Source organism: Fukomys damarensis, unplaced genomic scaffold, assembly GCF_012274545.1.
Source record: "Fukomys damarensis isolate Sample0158 unplaced genomic scaffold, DMR_v1.0_HiC HiC_scaffold_1, whole genome shotgun sequence".
Lineage (NCBI taxonomy): Eukaryota > Metazoa > Chordata > Mammalia > Rodentia > Bathyergidae > Fukomys > Fukomys damarensis.
The window spans coordinates 71,344,690-71,366,155 of NW_022900913.1; the positions used below are offsets into that span (position 1 = coordinate 71,344,690).

At 45.3% G+C, this 21,466-nt stretch overlaps 1 protein-coding gene across 5 annotated transcripts in view; it reads left to right on the top strand.

The window, feature by feature from the left end:
* Positions 1-21,466, top strand: part of Washc2c (WASH complex subunit 2C) — a 43,957-nt gene that overhangs the window by 11,442 nt on the left and 11,049 nt on the right. For 3 of the 5 annotated variants that reach the window (XM_033761922.1, XM_033761925.1, XM_033761928.1), the window contains exons 7-20: positions 1,751-1,855; positions 3,020-3,098; positions 3,634-3,705; positions 4,681-4,802; positions 5,217-5,274; positions 6,478-6,543; positions 7,109-7,285; positions 9,128-9,267; positions 10,894-10,980; positions 14,247-14,348; positions 15,676-15,807; positions 18,078-18,244; positions 19,530-19,629; positions 20,286-20,441. In XM_033761922.1, coding sequence (XP_033617813.1) covers positions 1,751-1,855; positions 3,020-3,098; positions 3,634-3,705; positions 4,681-4,802; positions 5,217-5,274; positions 6,478-6,543; positions 7,109-7,285; positions 9,128-9,267; positions 10,894-10,980; positions 14,247-14,348; positions 15,676-15,807; positions 18,078-18,244; positions 19,530-19,629; positions 20,286-20,441 — 1,563 coding nt within the window. Of the gene's footprint in view, positions 1-1,750; positions 1,856-3,019; positions 3,099-3,633; positions 3,706-4,680; positions 4,803-5,216; positions 5,275-6,477; positions 6,544-7,108; positions 7,286-9,127; positions 9,268-10,893; positions 10,981-13,802; positions 13,973-14,246; positions 14,349-15,675; positions 15,808-18,077; positions 18,245-19,529; positions 19,630-20,285; positions 20,442-21,466 lie in introns of those variants that run through there. The other 2 variants (XM_033761929.1, XM_033761930.1) reach the window with 2 other exon arrangements.

The following is a 21,466-nucleotide window of genomic DNA, read 5'->3' on the forward strand; positions in this document are numbered from 1 at the left end:
CTATCTTAATGTAAATGTTTCTTTTGACATTTTAAACACCTTTTCTGATTTTGTATGTAAATGTTGTGTCTGTGTGTTTGTCTTTCCAGTGCCAGGGATGGAACCCAGGGCTAAGCAAGTGCTCTACCACTAAGCTTCATCCCCAACCCTGTCTATATTTTTAAATATACTGATCTAAGACAGTGTGGTAGTCTCTAAATTAAGGGAAATAACTTATTTCTAGGATTTTAGGTATACACAGGAATCCTTTGCTTCTGTGAACTTTCTGAAGCATGACAATGTAGAGGTACGTTAACATTTTCACAGTGAGGCCATAACTCCTGTGCCTCACTGCCAGGCAGCTTGAACCACTGGTTGTACATACATAACTACCCCACAGTTCAACTTTTATTAATTTTATTAGTAAGAGACTGATAAAAGTGGTTAGATCCATTTGTGCCACCCGTAGTACAAGCTACCTGATGAAACAGTCGAGCATATACCACCCAAGGTTCAAGCCGGCCGGAACATGTTAATGGATCTTGGCATTACTGTCTGGTGGACAGTCTTAATTACAGATCATGAAGATGGATTTTCCTACAGTCCAACCAATATCAGGGTGATGGTTTTAGCTAAATTTGTGTTCTAGAATACATGTACCATAGTGTATTAATATAATCTCGAATTGCATTTCAATCTCCTAATCAGAAAGCATTTTTTTTCACAAAAATTTTCACTTACCAGGTGAAGGGTTTTATACTTTTTCATGGTACTTCTTTTTTTGTTTGTTTTTTTGCTTTTTTGAGACAGGGTCTCACTATGTAGTTGAGACTGACATGGAACTCACTATGTAGCCCAGGCTGGTCTCGAACTCACAGCAATTCTCTTGCCTTAGCCTCCCAAGTGCTGGGTACTTCTGCTTGGTTGTAGACATAAAATGTGGCTGGTCTCTATAATCTTCCTTGGGAAGATAGTTATTTCTATAGAAATTACTAGTAGGATCTATAAATAGTTTGTTCAAACAGTACAGTATAGTGATTTAAATCATCGGCTTATCCATTTGTTTTTATTGTTAAAATAGACTGGTTTGTGAGCCACAACTAACCTCAGAGTCGTAAGGACTGAATTAAATAGCAGAGTACTTCCAGCCTAGCCCTGACACAGCATACTGGTTTAAACAGTATATGCTTATTACACAGATTGGCTGCACTAGTGCTACCTTAGGAGAGATTGATACTTAACAAATTATTATGGCTGAGCTTGACCCTGCAAGTCCTCGTTGTCATGGTCTCCAAGCTGACTGGTGCTTTAATCTTTTCCTTGCCTGGGTAAATGCATTCTTGTCCACAGAGACCACGGTGTGGGGGTAGGCAGGTGTCATGCTGGATTCATCACTCTGTGCTTTTCCTGATCTGCCTCGGATGGCTCTCCCACGTTGCAGCTTACTCCTTGTAACTATTATTCCATGTTCGTATTAACGTCAGACTGTATTTACTTATGTTCTGTACTGAGGAACATTTTGTGTATTTCAGTCTTTTTCTTTCGTATTCTCACTGTTCTTACTAAGGAGTAAAAGGGCTTCTTTGGGTTCTGATAAGTCAGCCCTGTGCATTATCAGCACATGCACTGCTTCAACGCCTCCTCCCTTATTTCCATCATTATTTTTAAAAGCTGTTCCTTTTTTGAAGGAGGAGCCTAAAAACTAACCATCATTGTCTTTCCAGCTTGCTGCCTTGCATCTTATAACTAACCTGGTGTTGTGTACTCTCAGCACACCACACAGATGAGCGATGAAGAAGAGGATGATGATGGCGACCTCTTTGCTGACTCTGACAAGGAGGAAGATATTGAGGACATTGAAGAAAATACTAAGCCAGTAAGAAAGCATAGTTGCTGTCTCTCAACGAGGTTCTAGAAATGGTACCTGCAGCTCATTCCCTGTATTGTTACTCAACTGTATAGCTAACTTGTTTTGCATAGTATTTGTAAGTTCACTTACACTCCTGAACAATGGTGAACACCCACAATTGTCTTGTAAGTGCCACTTTCTTCTTGTAGTATTAGGAATTTATAGGTCAGGTTGTTTCAGAATATACTCAGTTCTCGAGTTTTAGGAACTGTGCTCCTCTCTCCCCACACCCCAGCATCTGTTCTAGTTTCCTCACTGAGATTTTCTTACCTAGTCATCTTTACCAAGATTCATTCAAGTGCAGTACTATGGACCACCAAAATTCTCAGGGGTTATGTTCCTAGATTACTGACAAACTGTGAAAAGCCAAGAATTTCAGATAACGGTCCTAAAAATGCCTATAAGTGCCTATTTTTATAGTTTAAACCCTAAATACACTTTGTCTCCTACAGTTGCATAGTTTAATTTAATAAAATAATGTTATTAATAAAGCCTTAGAAGATACAGGGTGTTTTGGCAGCATCTTAGGCCTTTAAGAAGAACAAAACTGGGGCTGGGGATTTAGCTCAGTGGTTCCACCGCCTGCCTTGCAAGTGCAAGGACCTGAGTTCGATCCCCAGTACCAAAACAAGAAAGAAGAACAAAACTGAGAACACTGGAGATAGCTGCTCAGGTACATCAACTTCTTAAGATGTGGGAATTCTGGTGCCTCTGCCCAAAGGCAGCAACCAGTCAGCAGCAAGGAGAGCCAGTAACACTCTTGGATTGCCCACTTAGAAAATTCCCGCCTGAAAAACAATTACAGAGGATATTTGGGGTTTCCACAAAATTACAATTATTAAGTTTAAAGGAAAAATCCATGAGCAACTGAGATTTGGAGCTCTGAACCACATCTTGGGGGCATACCGTGTTGGCAAGGAAATAGCGTTTTGAAGGCACGTTTTATGAGTCTTGTCTCTCAGGCAGTCTCTATATGGTGCATATGTTCAACTTCATTTCATCAAACCCTGTTTTCTCCTAAGCTCAGTTTCTTTGCTGCTGAGCAAGTGGGGGTTTGTTAGGTGTCCAAAAGTAAAATGCACTTATCTGTCTATTAAAAAGAGTGCTTCTTTTGGTCTCTCCTGCCCACAGAAAAGGCCCATGTCATTTGCCGATGAGTTGGCAGCTCGGATCAAATGGGATGGAAGCCGTGTGGGAGAGGAACAGGCAGGTGAGCTGAGACGAGTTAGCAAGTCATCTGTGCAGTGCAGGAGCCTCTGCTGGCCCCACTGGGTTGGGGTTCTGCTTCTCATTCCTAAGGCACAGAGGCACAAGCACTCCGAAGCCAGGAGAAATGCACACGTGTATCTGTGTAACATTTTCCACACAATTCCAAGGGCCTCACAGACACCCCAGGGAACTATGGGCACCCAGTTAAGGGTCTGTGACTTTATATTTATTCCTGTATTTTTAATAATTATAATGCACTGTACATCTTGTTGTGTTTATTTGAGAGTTTAGGAAGATGTCAAAGTAAATCTTTGTGCAGGTTCAGTGCTGTATGCTCTTGAGCCAGCCATGTGGGCAGTGGCCTTCTGTCCTCCAGGGGATACTTGAGTGCCTCCTCTGCACCTGGGCCGAGCTACTTACCCTGGTGAAGTGAGATGCAAAGTCCAGCATCCTACTTAAGAGTCATGAGGACAACAGACACACGTAGAGACACACATAGTAGGGCTGAGTATTAGATAATCTGTGAACTATCCCAGCCTTGTCCTCAGGAGATCCCAAACCTCGGAAGACACTGAAAGAGAAGAAGGAAAGAAGGGCACCTTCTGAAGGTAGGCCTTCTCCCTGATTCAGTCCTATTTTAGGAGCTTTTGACTCAGAAATGTCCCGCACTGGATTTGGAAAGTATAATTTTAAATGCTGACAAGTGGGCTTTATCTCAGTTCCCTTTGCCAGAGGATCTAAAAGCATTCTTTGGGTACCAGGATGGGGAGAAAATGTGGAATAAAAACACTAGTGAAGATCTGAATGATTAGACTGTATAGCTGGTGAGGAAACAAGCTAGAATTTTCAGTAACAGCACTATTGGACCCTTTAACATCCAGTGACAGTGTTCATCATGTGCCCTTTTGCTGTGACCTGCAAATTTCTTTCTTTCTTTTTTTTGGTTCCAGGGATCAAGTTCAGGTCCTTGTGCTTGTGAGGCAGGCAGCAGAACCACTGAGCTAAATCCCCAGCCCAGACCTGCAAATTTCTTTACGTGTATCCTCCTTCGGGTCTCCAGGGAGGTAATTCTTGAATTTGGCAGTTGAGCTCACCACAAAATGTCTACAGTAGGCCGGGGATTTAGCGCAGGAGTTAGGTGGCCTGCCTTGCAAGCACAAGGACCTGAGTTCAATCCCCGGTACCAAAAAAAAAAGTCTACAGGCTTGCCTAACGAATGCCCTGGGGAGGCTGAGGCAGGCAAGGCACAAGTTTTGAGACCAGCTAGGACCGTATGGTGAGTTCAAGACCAGCCTGCTCTACCTAAGACCCTGTCTCCAAAAACAGCACAGTAACAGAAACTTCATTCTTTCTGCTCTAGACATTTACTGACTTGAAAGTAAGCCCAGGGAACCTTTAGGGTACCCCAGTGGGCTTTGAGTGGGTTACTGTTAGGAATCCTCTGCTGCCCTCAGCCCTTCCTTGTTAGCCGAGGCCAGGTACCTCTCATACCCTGCTGTGAGTGCCATAGAGGCCTACGCCAGGACTGTGGGCACCAAACCCACCCTGGCTGACCCTGCACAATGTTGCTTTCTGCTCACCAGATGAAGAAGATAACTTATTTGCCCCACCCGAGCTGACTGATGAAGACTTCTCACCTTTCGGTTCCGGGGGTGGCCTGTTCAGAGGTGGGCAGGGCCTCTTTGACAGCGACAAGGATGAGGAGGTGAGTGAGTGTGCACCACTGCCGGATATGGTTGAGTTCATGGGATATCTGCCTTTTCTTTTAGTGGAAGAGTAAGCTCTGTCATTTCAACATCAGATCTGGGGGGTGTCAGACTCACCCACAGAGGATACGGTGTCTCCTGGGCTCATTTGTTAGGGTGACGTGGATGTGTTATCAGTGAGTAGTCACTTACTTCGGTGATTATTTCTTACCTTACTGTCGTCTTCTGTCCTTGTATTTAACTCCTGGACAGCCCCAAGTTAGTTAAGAGTTTGTCTCCATGGTCTTCTCTTTGCAGCTGATTTTCTGGTGAACAGTGAATATGAAGCTTTGAGATTTATTGGATCCTTGAGACCCTGCATTGTGGATGCATTTCCTCTCACATGTTCATTTCTCTGTATCTCTTTCACCCAGAGTGACCTCTTCAGGGAGGCCCCCCAGGACTGGCACACCCCAGCCCCCGTGAATGACGGTAAGCTCCCTTTTGTGTGAGAGTCAGAACTCCATTCCCTTCCTATTAGGAGGTGGAAGCCCCAAGTGGTTCCCAAGCTAAAGACTGTGCTGTTTGCTGTGGAGCAGTTGCAGACAGTTTTATCTTCCTTTTTTAACTTTCCCATCCCCTTGATCCTGTGTCAGAGCACCTGAGATAGCTAAAAGGACAACGGGTTGTTTAGGCTCATAATTTCAGAGACTGTCAGCAATGGACACTTGACACCATTGCCTTGGTCCTGGGCTGCACAGCCCACTGTGGAGGGGGTGGGGTGAGGCTGCTCCCCTCTTGCCAGCCAGGAAGCAAGAGAAAGAGGGGAAAGGTCAGATCCCAGTGTCCCCTCAAGAGCACCCACAGTGGCCTGACTTCCTCCTAAAGCATTGGTGGGGATTCTATGGTCCATATGCTGCAGCCAGCTGTTTGTTTTCATTGAAAGCTCTAAAAGATTCACCACCACTGTCCTAAAAAGTCCAGCACCTTACTACTGGTAGTGACACAGGCTGGATATAGAGCCTTCAACACCTGGATCTGTGGGGGATTTTCCAGATACACAGCACTTCACTGATTTGGCTCCTGGTTAAAACAGTACCATCTGTAAACTCCTTCAAGGGTTCATAAAACGTCAGTATAGCAATATGGAGAATATTTTTAATAAAGTATAACTCAAAATCATTCCTAACATTCTGCACCTAAATCAGCGATCAATAATTCTCTAGTTTGGTGTGCTTCAGAATCACCTGTGGAGGTTTTTAAAAGTAGAAAGGTGCTGTTTTTTTTTTTTAACCTGAACTTTTTATCATACCAGGTTTGAGGTGATTCTCCACATTGCATATCCAGGTGTTGGGTTGTGGGCATGTTATCTTCCTGTTCCTGCTCTCCTGTTTTGTGTCAGTGACACATTGAGCTGGGCCAGACACAGCTATTTTGTGGGACTTGGTTCCCAGGCATGACTCCCTCAGACACCCCATTGCATTTGACCACCATCAGGGCTCCTGACTTTCCTGCAGTCATAGTTTAGATGTGTTAATCTTTTAAATTGCTAGAAGGAAAATCTCAGGGTATTTATTATCAATTCTGAAAGGTCCCCTCCTGGGAAGTGTTGTGTTGCACATACTTTAGGAAAAGGATCTTTATGTGGAAAGTTGATGTCTTTGTGAACTGATTGTCTCTTCTTCCTCACCCTAGAGTCTTCCTCCTCCTCCTCTAAACCTGGAAAGAAAATCCCAGCAGGAGCTGTTTCTGTATTTTTGGGTAATGGGTTTGTTCTTTAAAAACCGTAGGGGTTCATGGCCAGGGATTTAGCTCAGTGGTTCCGCTGCCTGCATCGCAAGCACGAGGACCTGAGTTCGATCCCCAGTACAAAAAAAAACCATAGGGGATCAGTTTCATGATGGTTCTGTCATCCTGAGGACTGGCTGAAGAGGAGGCCCCTTCAAATGGTGCAGAGCAGCTTACAGAGGCGCTCAATTACTGATGCCAACTCATCAGTAACTGAAAACTCATGGCCTTGTGGCTAGGCTGCAGCTGAGGCATGGAGCGCTTGCGTTGTATATACATGGGCACTGGCTTCCTCCCCATCACCGCAAAATAATTGTTAAAGAGAAAGAAATGGGTGGTTGGGCTTCTTTGTGTTTGAGTGACCATGTGATCCTGCATTGTGAGTCCTTCACTAGCAGTAGCTAGTTTGGACCTGATGTGTTTTGTGGATGAGCTAAAACTAGTGTGTAGTTCTCGGTGGGAGGTGCTGTTTGTTCTGAAGCCGGGAAGCTCACCCACACTGTCCCACAGCTGTGGCTTTCCTATTCTCTGCCCTCAGGGGACACAGATGTGTTTGGGGCCCCGACCTCTCCGATGCTGAAGGAACCCCAGAAGCCTGAGCAGCCTACTACGGGGAAGAGCTCTTATGTCCCCCCTGCTAGTGGTCTCTTCGATGATGATGATGATGATGACGATAACTTTTTCACAGGGTCCAGCAGCAAACCTTCCAAGACAGGTATCTGTCCCAGCTTCTGATTCTGGGGATTTGGCTGGAGAAAGCTGTGGCCCAAAGAGGATGCAGCTCGCCCAGCTATGGGCCTTCTCACCTCCAAATCCTGCTTTGCACTTTGCTATCTCTGTCGTCTCTGTGCTTAATGATGCTCACTCTCAGAGGTTGCTATAGAGTGGGCCATCATTTCTGCTTTGGACACTGTGTGCAGAGATTATCTTTCTTATAGAGAGCTGAAGTCTTTTCCCTTGCAATTTCTGCTCAGAATCCCTTACATCTGGCCTTTGGAGTTACAGAGGTGGTTTTTGTCCTGCTGCCCTCTAGCAGCCTGCTGTAGTGCCTTGGATGAGCAGAAAGTTGGGTGCTGGCCATTTAGTTACTACCTTCTCTCCTCCATGTGGAAGAGCCTGGTGTGCAAGTGTAACAGACTTTCCGCCCTGTCCAGATGGCCCTCTCTTTTCTGCTTCCTCAGGTTTAAGTCAGTGTGCTGTTGAAGTCTGCACCTCATCTGTTCTTCAGGGTACAGGTGGATCTGGGGACTGCTCTCAGAATGCGAATAGTGATCGGATCCATGTGGGTGGGGCCTGGACGTCTGCATGGATATCAGAATGGGCTGAGTTTGCTGTTCTGTGGGCCACACTCGAAGGAGCAAGAATTAGATTCAGTGGGGTCTTTTCCATAAAGGGAGAGTGGATCAATTTCCAGCACATAAACAAAGGAAAGAATGAAGGGTGGCCTAAGGAAAGAAAGAGAACCAGAGGTGTTCAGAAACAGGCTGTCTGGACTGACTTTCCTTTCCCAGGTGGGTGTAGAAAGTAGTCAGAAAGTCAATATCCTTGCATTAGAGTGCAGTCAGTTGCATGGTGTGCTGAGACCTTAGCAGGCTGAACTGACAGCTGGTAAAGGCAGGAGGGCCCCAAGGGCTCTTAGTATCCTTCAGAAACGATTGGGGGTCACAAATGAGTGTTTCTTGGGACACTCATGAGTCAGCGTCCTCCTTTCACTGACTTGGGCTTCATGCGGGGCAGCAGTACTTGTGAGAATGAAAAGTTGGAGCCACCCAGGTGTTCATTAATAGCGTACTGGTCCTTCTGTTCAGTGGAGTTTTGGGAAGCTGTTAAAGAGAACGAGGTCTATGTGGGTTGACGTGGGGATATTTTCTAGGTACATTTAGTGGAAAACAATCAGTAGAATGCAGTACTCATTGTCTTGCCATCATGGCCCTGTTTATAAATAACTAGAGTTGAACGTTAAATTCTGGGGGATTTAGAGACAGATGTGCCCAGCTATATTCCAATGTCTGTCTTGTCTGAGTGGGTAGGTAGCATTCTGAGGAACTAGCATTTGCTTTTATCACTTCTGTAGTTTTACTTTTTAAAGAAGGATCCATCCTCATGTTGTTTAGAGTCCTAGAATGATGCCTCAGGTTCAGTGGCCCTGTGAAATGATATTTCTTTAGGTCTTTTTTCATGGGTACCTATTAAGCCACTTCTGGCTCCTCCAAGCTAGCATTGGATGATGCTGCTTGAATTAATGCATCAGCTGGAGGATTAAAGTGTCTGTCCTGTGTCATCTAAGCTACTGTTTTGCTCTTTGAAAGGCACCAAGGGAATGGGTCTAGGGTGTAGCTCAATGGTAGAGCAATTGCCTAGTATGCAGGAGGTCACAAGTTTGATCCCCAGCACCACACCAAGAAAATTATTAAGAGGAGAGTGTGGTTCCACTTCCTACTTCTTTATAACTAATCAAAAATAGCATGATTTTTCCATTTATCCTTTGGGAGAGAATGTTGTAATCCTCAAACCTCATGATAAAACTCTTATCTTACCCTGTGCTATCTTATTGAAGACAAAATCAAATCTACTGCCAACATCTTTGATGATGAAGAAGGTGATCTTTTCAAAGGAAAAGCAGCAGCTGTGCCCGAAGCAGCTGGGAAACAGAGAGATGAAAGCAAAGCAGAAGGCAAAGCAAGGGTGGAGCAGACGGTGAGTGGAGGGAGCAGGGCAGGAAGGAGAACAGCTGTGGATGTCTTACTGGTTCTTCTGGAGCCAGGGAAGTGGTGTCCAGTGTTTGTTTATATTGAAGAGCTTCGGACGTGAGCTTGGCAGAAGAGTCAGTGAACTGCAAATAACTACCGCTCGGAGTCGGCAGTTGTTCAGATTGCGCCCAATGTTTTACATATCTGAACCTGTCTGCATGTGCTTTTGCAGGGAAGCTGTACTCATCATGGCTTTTACCCCTAAATATTAAACGTGGTGTAAACAAAGACTGCATATAACCAGGTGCCCTTATCAACAGCTACAAGATTACCAGTAATTCTCCAGTGGGATCCAGTATCTAGTTCTCATACGCAGTATTCTAGCTGGCCCTGAAATGTGTCAAAAAATCATACCCAACGCCCAACTTGTATAGTACTGCTTTGAAATTATTTCGTATTCAGTCTCTTGTCTTCAGAACGTCACCTGTGGCTTTAGTTTTACTTTGTTTCATTGTGAAGAAACCCAGGATCTCTGCAATGTTACCACATGGCATTTGCTTGTCCTGTTTCTTTGGTGTCCTTTTAATCTGAAACAGTGCCTGCTGTGTTTGCGCTTTCATTCGTACAGCCAGCCATTTGTCTTGCAGAATGTATCACTCTGGATTTACCTCACTGTTTTCCTATAGTTAGGTTTGGGTTAAGTGTCTTTGGCGGGGATACAGGCAGGCACTACGTCACCTCTGAAGATGCTGATGCCACCATGCCCACTCTCCGTCTTCATGGCAGTTGGATCCCCACATGACGCCCCTCAAAGGAACTGCTCTCTGTCATTAACACGTTGCTCTCTGTGATCTTTGACACTGACTGTCCTATTCTTAGCCATGAACTTAGTGGTTTTAACATCCACTGATGACTTTTACTGAACCAGTTATCCTGGGAGGGGTAACTAAGTGAAAAGTGAAAAGTGCCTTTTTGATTCTATTTTCTCCATACTTACTAGCTGGCATTCTGAATAGAAGAGCTTTCTCCTCTCATTGCCCTAGTTTTCAGTATTGTCACAGGAACATCGATTCTTTATCAAGTGTATTACTTTTTTTTTCTTGGTGGTCACATTGATCTATGTTTGTTGAGTCACCTGTCTCCGTCGGCCCTAAGCTCTTCAGGCTGCTGCTCTTTCCTCTGTTGTCGGCACTTGTTTCCTTTTCTTTCCCAACCTCGACCCATTGTGTCTCATCCTTGCCAGAAACCTGACTTCTGGCAGTCACTGCCGTCCCAGCAATTAGAACCCAAAAGGCTGTGGGCAGCCTGTGCAGATAGCTCCATGGTCCGATTGCACGTATCCTCTGTACACTGCATGACACAGGCAGCCTATCCTGAGCCCTGCTTCCCTAGCAGTGCCCTGCGTGCCATCTTGCTCTTCCCTTCCCTAGACCAGTTTTAGCTTCTTACTGAGATAGTTCACCCCTTGTGTTAATTCTTTGTGTGAGCCTCACATGCACCAGGGTCTACGTTGGCACCTTTATTCCTGGAGGTGTGTCTTGGCAACTTCTTATAGCAAACTGTCAATAAATAAGTCTCATTTCCAGGTTTCGTATTTGCTAATCTTCTATTTTTCTTATTTTCCCCCAACAAGGTAACCCTACCTTCCAGCAAAAATCTCAAGCTCTTGCCAGAAACAAAACCTCAAAAAGGTTTGTTTTCAGATGAGGAGGACTCAGAGGTATGGAATTCTTTTTCTTAGTCCTAAATATTCAGCTGTGCTTGTGAGACTAAAGACTATTATTTCTGGATCAATTTTATCCCCAGTAGAGGCATGAGACTCTATTTTTAAGATTAATTTTTCTGGTACATTTTAAGTATACAGTATAATGACTTTCATCATTGGGAATTTGCACCTTACATACTATATCTTGGTTATTTTTTCCCCTACCCTCCCTTCAACCCCTCCACTCCTATTTACAAAGACTTTGTTTCCATTTTTCCCTTTTGTCATTTTAATTCCATTCCCTACTTTCCCATCCCCTACTCCTCCTACTTCTTTTTCCCTTTTTTCATATTTCACATTATCTATTACACATATTGATCCTTATTTACACTTTCAGACCAGTGATGTTGAACATTTTTTCATATGTTTATTTGCTGCTTCTCCATCTTTGTCTGAGAAATGTCTATTCATTTTAGATGCCCATTTTTGGATTGAGTCTTTAAATTTGGGAATTCTGATTTTTTTAAGTTAGTTATATATTCTAGATAGTAGTTCTTTGTTTGAGGAATAGCTGGTAAAAATTTTTTTCCCACATTGTGGGTTGTCTCTTCATGCTGCTAGTGGTTTTTCTTGCACTGTGGAAGCTTTTTAATAAGACTTTATTAACTAGGTTCAATTTTTTGTTGCTGTTTTCTAAATAATCTCCAGGAAGCACTGAGGCTTCAGAAAGCAGTATGGATATAACTCTTCCCATTTTGGGGTTTGACTCTCCTGCTCTGTGTGTGAGGAGAACACCGGCCTCTAGGATGCTCAGGTTGCAGGCTGTTACTGATGCACACAGGGAGGTGCTTGTGCCAAAATGGAGTATAGCTGGCTGCTCCCTTTTTTGCGAGTCTCAGTAACTAAACAGTGGATGTGGTACTGAAGTGATGTGTTTTCGGTATTGTGGCCAGGCACAGGTTGTGGGTGGCCTCATTCCTTCTAGGCTTTATCTTTCTGTGACTGCTTCAGGCCTGGTGCTTTCAGATCTAGCCTTAGGCCAGCCCTTTGGGAGATTGGAGACCAAGACCATCAAAATGTATATGTAATTTTAAGAAATCTGGATGCCAGGTAGACTCTGCACCCTCAGCCAGGCAGCATGGATGATGAATGATATAAGTAATGCCTTTCCTGGAGGAGTTGTGAGTAGAGAGGAGAATTAGGCAAAGTGCAGTTCAGGCTGACTCCTCATCCCCCAGCAAACAGGAGAGCCCCACACAGGAGTTTCCCTTGCACTCCTCATTTACCTCACCACCATCCAGCACACCCACCTCACATGCAGCAGGTGCCGGCCCCTACCCCTCTGGAGTGTTCTTCCTTTCTTCTGAGGGGCTCATTGCCCTGCCCTCTGGTCTACATGAAGTTGCCCCACCAGCCGGCCACACCTGGGCTGTAGCACAGGCCACACTACACCCATCCACTCTCTTTTCTGTCCTGTCCCTGTCACTCAGCAACCATTGTCTCTTCCCTAGTTTGGCAAAGCTCCAGGGTGGGGAAGATTTGTCCTGGACCATGTCCTCAACACTCTTCCTCTAATACCGGCTTGACATTGCTCAGTTACCCAGTTACAGTTGAGTGTGTGGAAAACCAGACATGAGCAGTTTCAGTGACTTTCCTGGTGTTCGGCTTATTTATGTATTGCTGTCACCAAACCACTACAGAATTCAGTGATTTATAGGAGTGGTTGTTTCACTGTCTACTACGGTCACCAGGGGCCTCTGGTGTCTGAGCCAGGCTGGGCTGAGAATCCTCCCGCCAGAGAAACTGGAGCAGTAGAGCTGCTGGGCATCCAGAGCCATCTTCCAGGGGCAAAGCTTTGGGGACACAGAGCCTATATACCCAGTGACTCGGGCTTGAAATGAGAGAGCTTGGAGTCCATGTAGCCTTTGGTAGCCCAGCCTCAGAAGCCAGCCTACCCTCCTGGACAACTTGTGCCTTTGGTTGGTCAGTACCATAACACTGGCCTGCCCTGGATAGAGGCAGAAGTGTAGGCTGCACTTAGTGGTGGGAGTATAAATGGATTGAAGACTCAGTTTACAATCACAGCAGGGCTTTGGCCCCTGGACTTCACCACAGAGTGAGTGATTTCACTGCATGTGGTCGGTACCCCTAGGCAAGGAGAAGCGAGGCCAGGCACTAAAGGACCGATTTCTTGGTCTTGTCTCAAGTGAGCAGCTAAAGCTTGCCCCTAAGAGAGTCATAGCAGCAGGGCAGGTTTGACGTAATGGAGATATCTTTTTTCCCAGCAAGAAGAAAGGTCCAAAATTATGATGTGGAAGTTTGTTCTTTAATCTTTGTGTAGATTGCTTTCATTTTCTCAAAGCAGCAGAGATCTTTCTTTTGGCACTGTGTAAAATATGGGAGGGGGCAGCCTGCTGGAGCTCCAGGTATGGCCTCTTCACCTGCACTCACCTATGCACTGATGATCCCAGTCCCAAGAAGCCACTGTGTATGCCTTAGATCTGCATTTCAAGAGGAAACACTGGTTTTATGGTTTAAGAAAATTATCCAAAGATGTCTTAAGGAAGTATATTAGTATCCTGTTTGGCTTTTGAAGTTTCTCTGCCTGAGGGACTGGTTGTCCGGTCTTGTGTTTCAATTTCATGCAGCTCAGTTCATAGAACTTTCTCTGCAGTCTGAGCTGTCATTTTAAAACACTTGAAATTATTCATTATTCAGAATCCAACAAATCTTTTCTCGATTTGCAACATCTCATAGCTATACTTCAATTCGAATACCAAACATTTTGAAGTAGAAATTTAATTTGTATTCATTTAAAAGAAATAATATTCTAAGGAGAGAGAGGTATTACTAATAATAAACACTCATGGGTCCACTAGTTGGGAATCTAGGCTCTGTTTCCATGATTTGGGTCATTACCTTTTGACTCTTTAGACAGAGGAAGTCATTCTTACTTTCTCAGCAGGAACAGGGACAGGGGATCATCCTCCTGCCTGAGATAAGTAGGGTGGGTATGTGGAAACCCTTGGGCTTGGGTGAGACCACCTGGAGGCTCACAGCCCTCCTCCTCTTCCTCCTTCCTCCTCCCTCTCCCCCTCCCCTCCCCTCCCTCCCTCTCCCTCCCTCTCCATCAGCTGCTTGTGGTGCATGGGCCCACAGCAGATACCCAGGCCATTCTCCTGAGGACTCTGTCTCAGCCTCATGGCAGCCATTGTGTCCTAGTCTTTACTTCCTATAGTGACCTGACGTGCTAATCACCACCTTCAATCTTGATCCAACAGGATTTGTTTTCTTCTCAAAACCTGAGTCAGTCCAAAAGTGCGTCTCTACTGCCCAGCAAGCTCCCCACATCTGTCTCCCTTTTTGATGATGAAGATGAAGAGGTAAATAAACATCCGTATTGCAGTAAGAATAATCGACTTTTAGGTTAAGCAGAAAAGCCAGCTGATGGTACTGTACAGTCATAGGCTCACAGTAGAGAAGGGGTGATAGGGAGCCACAGGCTGCCTGGAGCTGGTGGGACAGAAATAGGGCAGTGTACACCACAGTCGCTCATGTGGAGGATGTAGACATGTGGCCGAGTTCTTGTGGGAAGCTTAATGGGATTCATCTTTGGACTCTGCCTTTGATAATACTTTTTCTGGGGTGCTGTCAGGTGTGCCCAGTGATCTGCAGGAGTGTCTTAGATAAAGGGGTAGCAAGGAGCAAGAGGCCATCTCCCACCCCGGTCTTTCTTTCCCACCCTGGATGGAAAGAGCATTAGCAGGGTATAAGAGTCAGAGTGAAAGCAAAGCAAACCTATGTGCAGCATTGCGCAGTGGCTAAGCACATGGGCGTTGGCCTTAGACCCAGCTCCATTGCTGCTTGGAGGACCCTTAGCATCCTACATCTCCACAGCCTGAAGGTGAATAGGCCATTGTGACAGTTGAAGCCAACAACAGATGTAAAAAAAACCTTGCAGTACCTGGCACAGAGTCGGTGCCCATTGAGTGTCCCCGCTGGGCATGTGCTCATCGTGGCCCTTCCTGCCTCACCACACCATCCTGTGAGGCCCCTCCCCTGTCTGTGCAGCACAGGATTTCCTCCTGCTATCACACACTCTGAAGAGTTCCTCCATCTAAACTCAGATCAGGCCTCCCATTGTTTTGTTCCCATTGTACCAGTAGAAGTATCTTAATATACTAGAGTAAGTTTATGAACCCATTGAGTGTACGAGAATCAACCCTTAGTATGCCAGCAATTTTATGTGGTAAACTGTTTCTTAACTATGTATTCTGTCTTTAATTAGAACCCAGGTCCTTCCTTCTCTCTTCCATGGATGTGCCTGTCTGAGCTGTCACAGGGTGAAGAAAGCCCCTTAGTTCCTTCTCTTTTATCAGTTGCTTGGTTTCTAAGTCATAGAAGAGAGAAGTGTAACTTGGTGGCTGCTACCTGCCCTCATGCCCACGGGGTACTACCCAGCCTTAGTTCTTCCTCATCCCTCTGCCGCCTCTGTTGCCCTCTCCTCGCTGCCTGCTCTGCACTTAGGTTCAGTGGTGATCTACTTCCTTCCATAGGTAGAAAGTGCAATTACGGAAGGTCATGGGGAGAGACTATTTCTCCACCCACAAGGTGTTATGTTCTGGCCTTCGGGGAGATTTTCTCCCTTTGACATGATTTCTCTTTCAGGTATACAAAGTCGTCATACCTTCCTACCAATTGTTTTTCTAGGATAATCTTTTTGGGACAGCTACTGCCAAGAAACAAATGCCATCTCTACAAATTCAGAGTCAGGAGAAAGCAAAACCCTTGGAACAACACAAAAATAAAGCCTCTGCCTTACTGTTTAGCAGTGACGAAGAGGTGAGTTATGGTTTCACCACATGAGGAAGGTCTTGTTGGGTGGGATTGAAGAGTAACCGCTAGCATGGGCACACCAAAGGGGGCATTTACAAGATTGTGGTTTTCTTCTTTTAAAAGCTATGTAGGCTGTGTTAATTTAGAGATTAATCTTTTCTAAACAATTAGAATGTGTGATAGTCCCCAAACTCTACTTGATGCTGATTCAGATGAGCTGGGTCCTGGAGGGGAGAAAATATCTCTCATCCATCACAAGGTTCATGACTGAGACAGATTAGCATAAGGAAGACATGACATTTATTTTAGATGAGTTTTAGATGATAGGGGAGCCATTAGAAATGAAGGTCTAGAGACACAGGGAAGTTTGTATATTTTATGCCATGTCCAGTGATTGAGGGCGGTTGCCGAGAAGGAGACTAGTCAGAGAGGTGTGATCTAATGGGCATCACTGGGGGAATTCAGCTAGGCCTCTGTGTTCAGATTCCTCTCCATGTTAGCAATAAGGGCATTCCTTAGCTCTGGATTCAGGGAGCCGCCTCTTGTAGAGCTCATGGGAGAGGAAGAAGTAAAGCAATTTCTAAATCGAATAATAGAAATGTAATCCGAAACTGTCTTGTGGCCTCCTTTGCAAAGGAAAGTAGAGGACAGTTTTGGATCTGCTTCAAGAGAGAAGCATGAGAAGGTCAGACAGACCTTGCTGCCTGTTTACTCCACACCAGGTTGCCATACCATGAGGTAACACATCCTGTGCCCCATCAGCTGCACCCTATCTTGTTTAGTGACAACTGCAGGTCACTCACAGGACAGATAGACATGGTAGGAGTGGCCTGTGCACGCCCAGCTCACACAGGTATTTCTGTTTCCAAATCGGCACCATCAGTAGTGATTATGATTTAGTTGCTATTCAGGTTGAACTGTGCAGAAAAGCCTTTCATGAAATTTAAAATCCTGAGCATTAAAGATCTTCCTGAGGGTTGGAGGTACAGCTCAATGTGGAGTATTCGCTTAACATGTAAAAGGCCTGGATTCCATCGCCAGGACTAGAAAAACGATTTTTAAATAAATAAAAATCTGAGTTCTTTATCCTTTTAGCTGTGATGTTATAAGGTGGATAACAACTCATAGCTTTGTTAATATATTTATTAAGAGCAACTTAAAATAACAACATGAATTGTGTTTTTGCAAATAAAATTTATGGTAGAGTCTTCATTTTTTTTAACCATTGTCAGTGGTTATTTGCCTCATAATGACAGAGAGACATCAGTGGACTCAATCCTATCAGCATAATGTTGGTGCTGAGAAAATAAAATTATTAGCTATTGCAGGGAGCAAAAAGTAACCTGAAGTAAAGATTCCAAGGTTCTAGAACAAAGACTGGCAACCTCAGCTACCCCTGGGTCCCTGGCAAGCTTTGAAGAATACTGAAGATTGGTCTCAGGGTTGGAATGGCTTTGGGGTACAGCCTCCTCACATGAACTTGTTAAAGGTCTTCAGTGACTTTTAGTCTGCAGCCCAGCTGAGTGTGGCTGAAGACAAACAGTGTGTGAAAAAAACGCCCCCAGGACCCTGTGAAATGCAGGTTCTGACTCAGCCTGGTGTGGGGCCTGAGGTTCTACAGAACCTGTGCTGGCTTCAGGACTTCTGCAAAGCCACGTAAGCAAGGACTTGGGAGAATCTTGGTGTGCAGGGGTCAACATGGCCTGGTTGGATTTCCTTAAATCCTTCCTGAGGGCCACATCCCAACACTGTGGTACAGGGGTCACCAGCAGCTTCCTTCGTACTGGTTGGCAGGTGTGGTGGCAAGAGCTTGTTACCATTATTTCACTGTCTGCTTTCTGATCTTTTACATCAAAACAGCATTCTTCTCCAGAGTTGACTTTGTAACGCTCGGATTCGTCTTTCTTCTTATCCCCTCTATAATTGATTTTGAGTTCTCTTGTCCCAGACCAGGACGGAGCCATAGCAAGGAGATTGTGACAGGTGGTAGAGGAAAAGATCCAAGAAGGACTGTGAGATCCCAGAACCCAGCTGAGTGGACCTGAGTTCAAAGCCTCAGGCATGACCTTTCTCCAAGAGTGATACACTTAGTTTGATACTTAACTTAAAAACCACTTAATTCAACAAATGTTAAATAGTCTGGTGTTCCATGGTCTGGATCACTGTTTTTATTCTGTTCTTGTGGTGCTAGGGAGCAGGAATAGGGCCAGGCCTGTGTGGGCCTCTGAGTGTCTCCCCTCTCCTCCTGATGTGTAACGCATGGATTGTGTTTTCAGGACCAGTGGAGCATCACTGACACACAGACCAAGCCAGCATCCGACAGCAAATGCAAAGAATTCAGCGACACTGGGACCAGCCAGGGCCAGCAGGCCACAGCTATGAAGAAGGCCAGCCTCTTTGAGGAGGAGGATGAAGATGACTTGTTCGCCATTGCCGAGGACAGGTGAGATAGTCTGGCAGGAAATTGCTGTCTTCAAGTCTGTGGTGGTGAGGGAAGGTTTGGAGTTTGCAGGTCAGGCAGTGTGTGGTCATCAGGACATACATCCAGGTCTTCTCCCAGTGCTAGAAGTGCTTTTTTCATGGATCCTTGATTCCTTCTCTCCATCATCGTTTTTAGTAGCCTGGAAATTCTTTGTCTTAGTTTGTCAGTGGTTTAAGTACAGTTGTTGTCTTGTGTACTCTGTGTTCTCTAATGGACCCTAAAGATTGTAAAGTTTGGTCAGGTTAGTTAAAAATTTGTCACTTCCATAGAAATGGGCTCAGCATTGAAAAGTGTCCTGGTAGAAGACAGTTGTCCACAGAACTGTGAGACCCACAGGTGGCAGGAACCCTCACTGTCTGTGTGATTACCCTCTGACAAGAACTTGGAGGAATTGGAACTCAATACACTGCTGGTGGGAAGGTGAAATGTTAGTGCCAGTTTGGGAAATGAATCAGTATCGCCTCGAAATTTTAAGGGTAGAGTTACCTTGTGACCCAGTAATCCCTCTTATATCTAAGAGAAATGAAAACAAGTGTTCATACAGAAACTTGCACACAAATGTTTACTGTAGCATTACAATAGGCAAAAAGTAGAAATAAGTCCATCATGTGGACAAATCCACATGTCCATCAACAGTGACTGGATAACCACATGCTACATAACCACGCAGTGGACTCTGACACCCCATAAGGAGGAGTGAAGTACTGATACATGCTAGGAGGTGGAAGAAGCCGGCCATAGAAAACCAAAATTGTATCATTCCCCCGATAGGATGTGTCCCAAATACATAACGCCGTGGAGACAGAAAGTTTTGGCTACCAAGGTTGAGCGGAGAAGGGGTGGGGAGTGACTCCGATCAAATGAGCGAGGAAATATTTGAGCTTAGGTCCTGGTGATAATACACAACTCTGAACATACAGATAACCACTGACATACACAGTTGATTTTATGGTGTGAAAATTGTCTTAGTAGTGCTACTGTGAAAAAGATAGCACACAGACAACAACCTCACATCCCCAAGCTGGCCAAAGCCTTCCTGATCATGCCCGACACAGGCAGTCTACTCCTGTCTTCTCTCTGCTGTGATACCACAGGGCTCCTGCCTAGTGCCCTCACACTGGTGGAGAGTGACCACCCAGCCCACATGGGGCAGATGGTGACTGTAGGTGTGGCTTAGAAAGGATATCATTTTTTTGTCTCTTAAATCACATCTGCCTTGAATTTGATCTTTTGTTTTCTCATGTAGCCATAAGAAGACCCAGAGAGTGTCCCTCCTATTTGAAGACGATGCAGACAATGGAAGCTCTCTGTTTGGCTCTCCTCCCACCTCTACTCTTGCAGCCATGGTACTTTTCCTTGCTCAGACTGGGGAAATGTTCTTGAGGTTCTGCTGTAGAGTAATGGTGCCACCCACCGGAGTGACTGAACCTTAGGAAGAACGTGTTTGCCTGGTACAGAAAGAGCTCTGATTAGGGGTACTGTCAGAGCTAGTAGAAAAGGGCTCCCCAGTCAGGCAGCCCACTGAAGCAAGTTCTAGAACAAGAATCTCCATGTCAGGGAGACAGCCCCAGGGCTTGCAGTACTGCTAACATTTGCATGGCTGGTTAGGGCATGTGTTGGTAAGCTTTCCCTCATTGTGACAGATATGAGAAACTGAGATAATCAGAAACAAGCAGGAAAGGTTTGTTCCAGTTCCAGATTTCAGAGGTTTACCAAGAACTCTGGTTTGTGGCTGGTTGGCCCAGATGCTTTGGGCCTGTCATGGCACTGTGCATTGTGGCAGGAGCATGAGGTAGAGGAAGTGCTCGCCTCATGGTGACCAGAAAGCAGTGAGACATGCCTCACTGACCTCGTTTCCTCCCACTTGTCACGGCACATGAAGGTGCCACTGTTACGGACTCTTGTGAGTTCTCAGGTGCGTATAAGATGAAAACCTTACATGAACTACTAGAGAGAAAATAAAAGTCTGTTATAGGAAAGACACTGGCTTTTCTTTTGGTAGAAAAAAGAGACTGCCCGTGAGGTGCTGCCTTTGCTGTTCAGCGATGAGGAAGAGAAGGAACCACAGTTTGGAGTGAAACCTGTGGGCCAGAAGGCGGAGAGGCCCTCCACACCCTCATTGCTGCAGGGAATCAGCACAGCTGAGGAGCTGGAAAAGGTGGGGCTTGTCCTCTTGTTTCCTAATGCAGTGCTATCCCAAATGTCGCTGTCTCTTTCACACATACTTTTTCCACCACAAAATATCAGTGCTTCGCGTATGAAAAGATTTGAAAGCTCTAGAAAATGTGAGAAGGCAGCCTATGCTCCCCCTAGCCTCGGAGAAACCTTCCTACAGCCCTGTTTAGGCTCCTCTCCTGGGCATACTTCCTGTTCCATGAAGTTCCTGTGGAGTCTTGTCGGTGTGTATTTTGTCTTCCTTCTGGGGTGTGCCTCTTGGTCTCCTTTCTTGTCTTCTCTCCACATCTTTGCTCTTTCTGGCTTCTCTTTCTTCGATTTTCCTGTCTTTAGCTCTTCTCACCCCCACCTGTACTTGAATTAAGATGTCAATTTTCTGAAGACTCTAGTTTCAGATTCTTTTACTTCTGATTGATAACTGGTGGTGAATTACAGAGCGAGGTAAAATGTATCTTCTTCTCATACACTGGCTCTCTTTTACTGATGGTTGGCTGTGTCTGGCTGGGGCCTGTGCTAATGCTGCTGACCACTTCTTAGAGTCCAGGAGCCACAATAGCTGTCCATCTCTGTTCTCTTTGTCTTTGTGACTCCACTTTATGTCCAGACACTCTCTCCAGGGCCTGAGGGAAGAACACTGCATTACTCTTCCTTTGAGGCCCCTGGAGAATTGGGGATGCAGGCCTTTCTCTATACCCCATCACTCTGAATAGCTCCCACCAGTGGCATGTGGACCGTCCTGTGTGGACCTGCACTGTCCTCTCCTAGCCCATCCACCTTGCTTCTACCTGCCTGCCCTGTACCCTCTCCCTCTCTTGAGTATCCACTCCTCAGGTGTGGGCTGGCTTTGTTTGCTCAGCATTACGTCTTTTGCTTCACATACCACCTTGTACATAGTAGGCCCTACCTATCTTACATACTATGTCAAAAAAAATGTTCCAGGGCTGGGGATTTAGCTCAGTGGTTCTGCCACCTGCCTCACAAGCACAAGGACCCGAGTTAGCTCCAGTA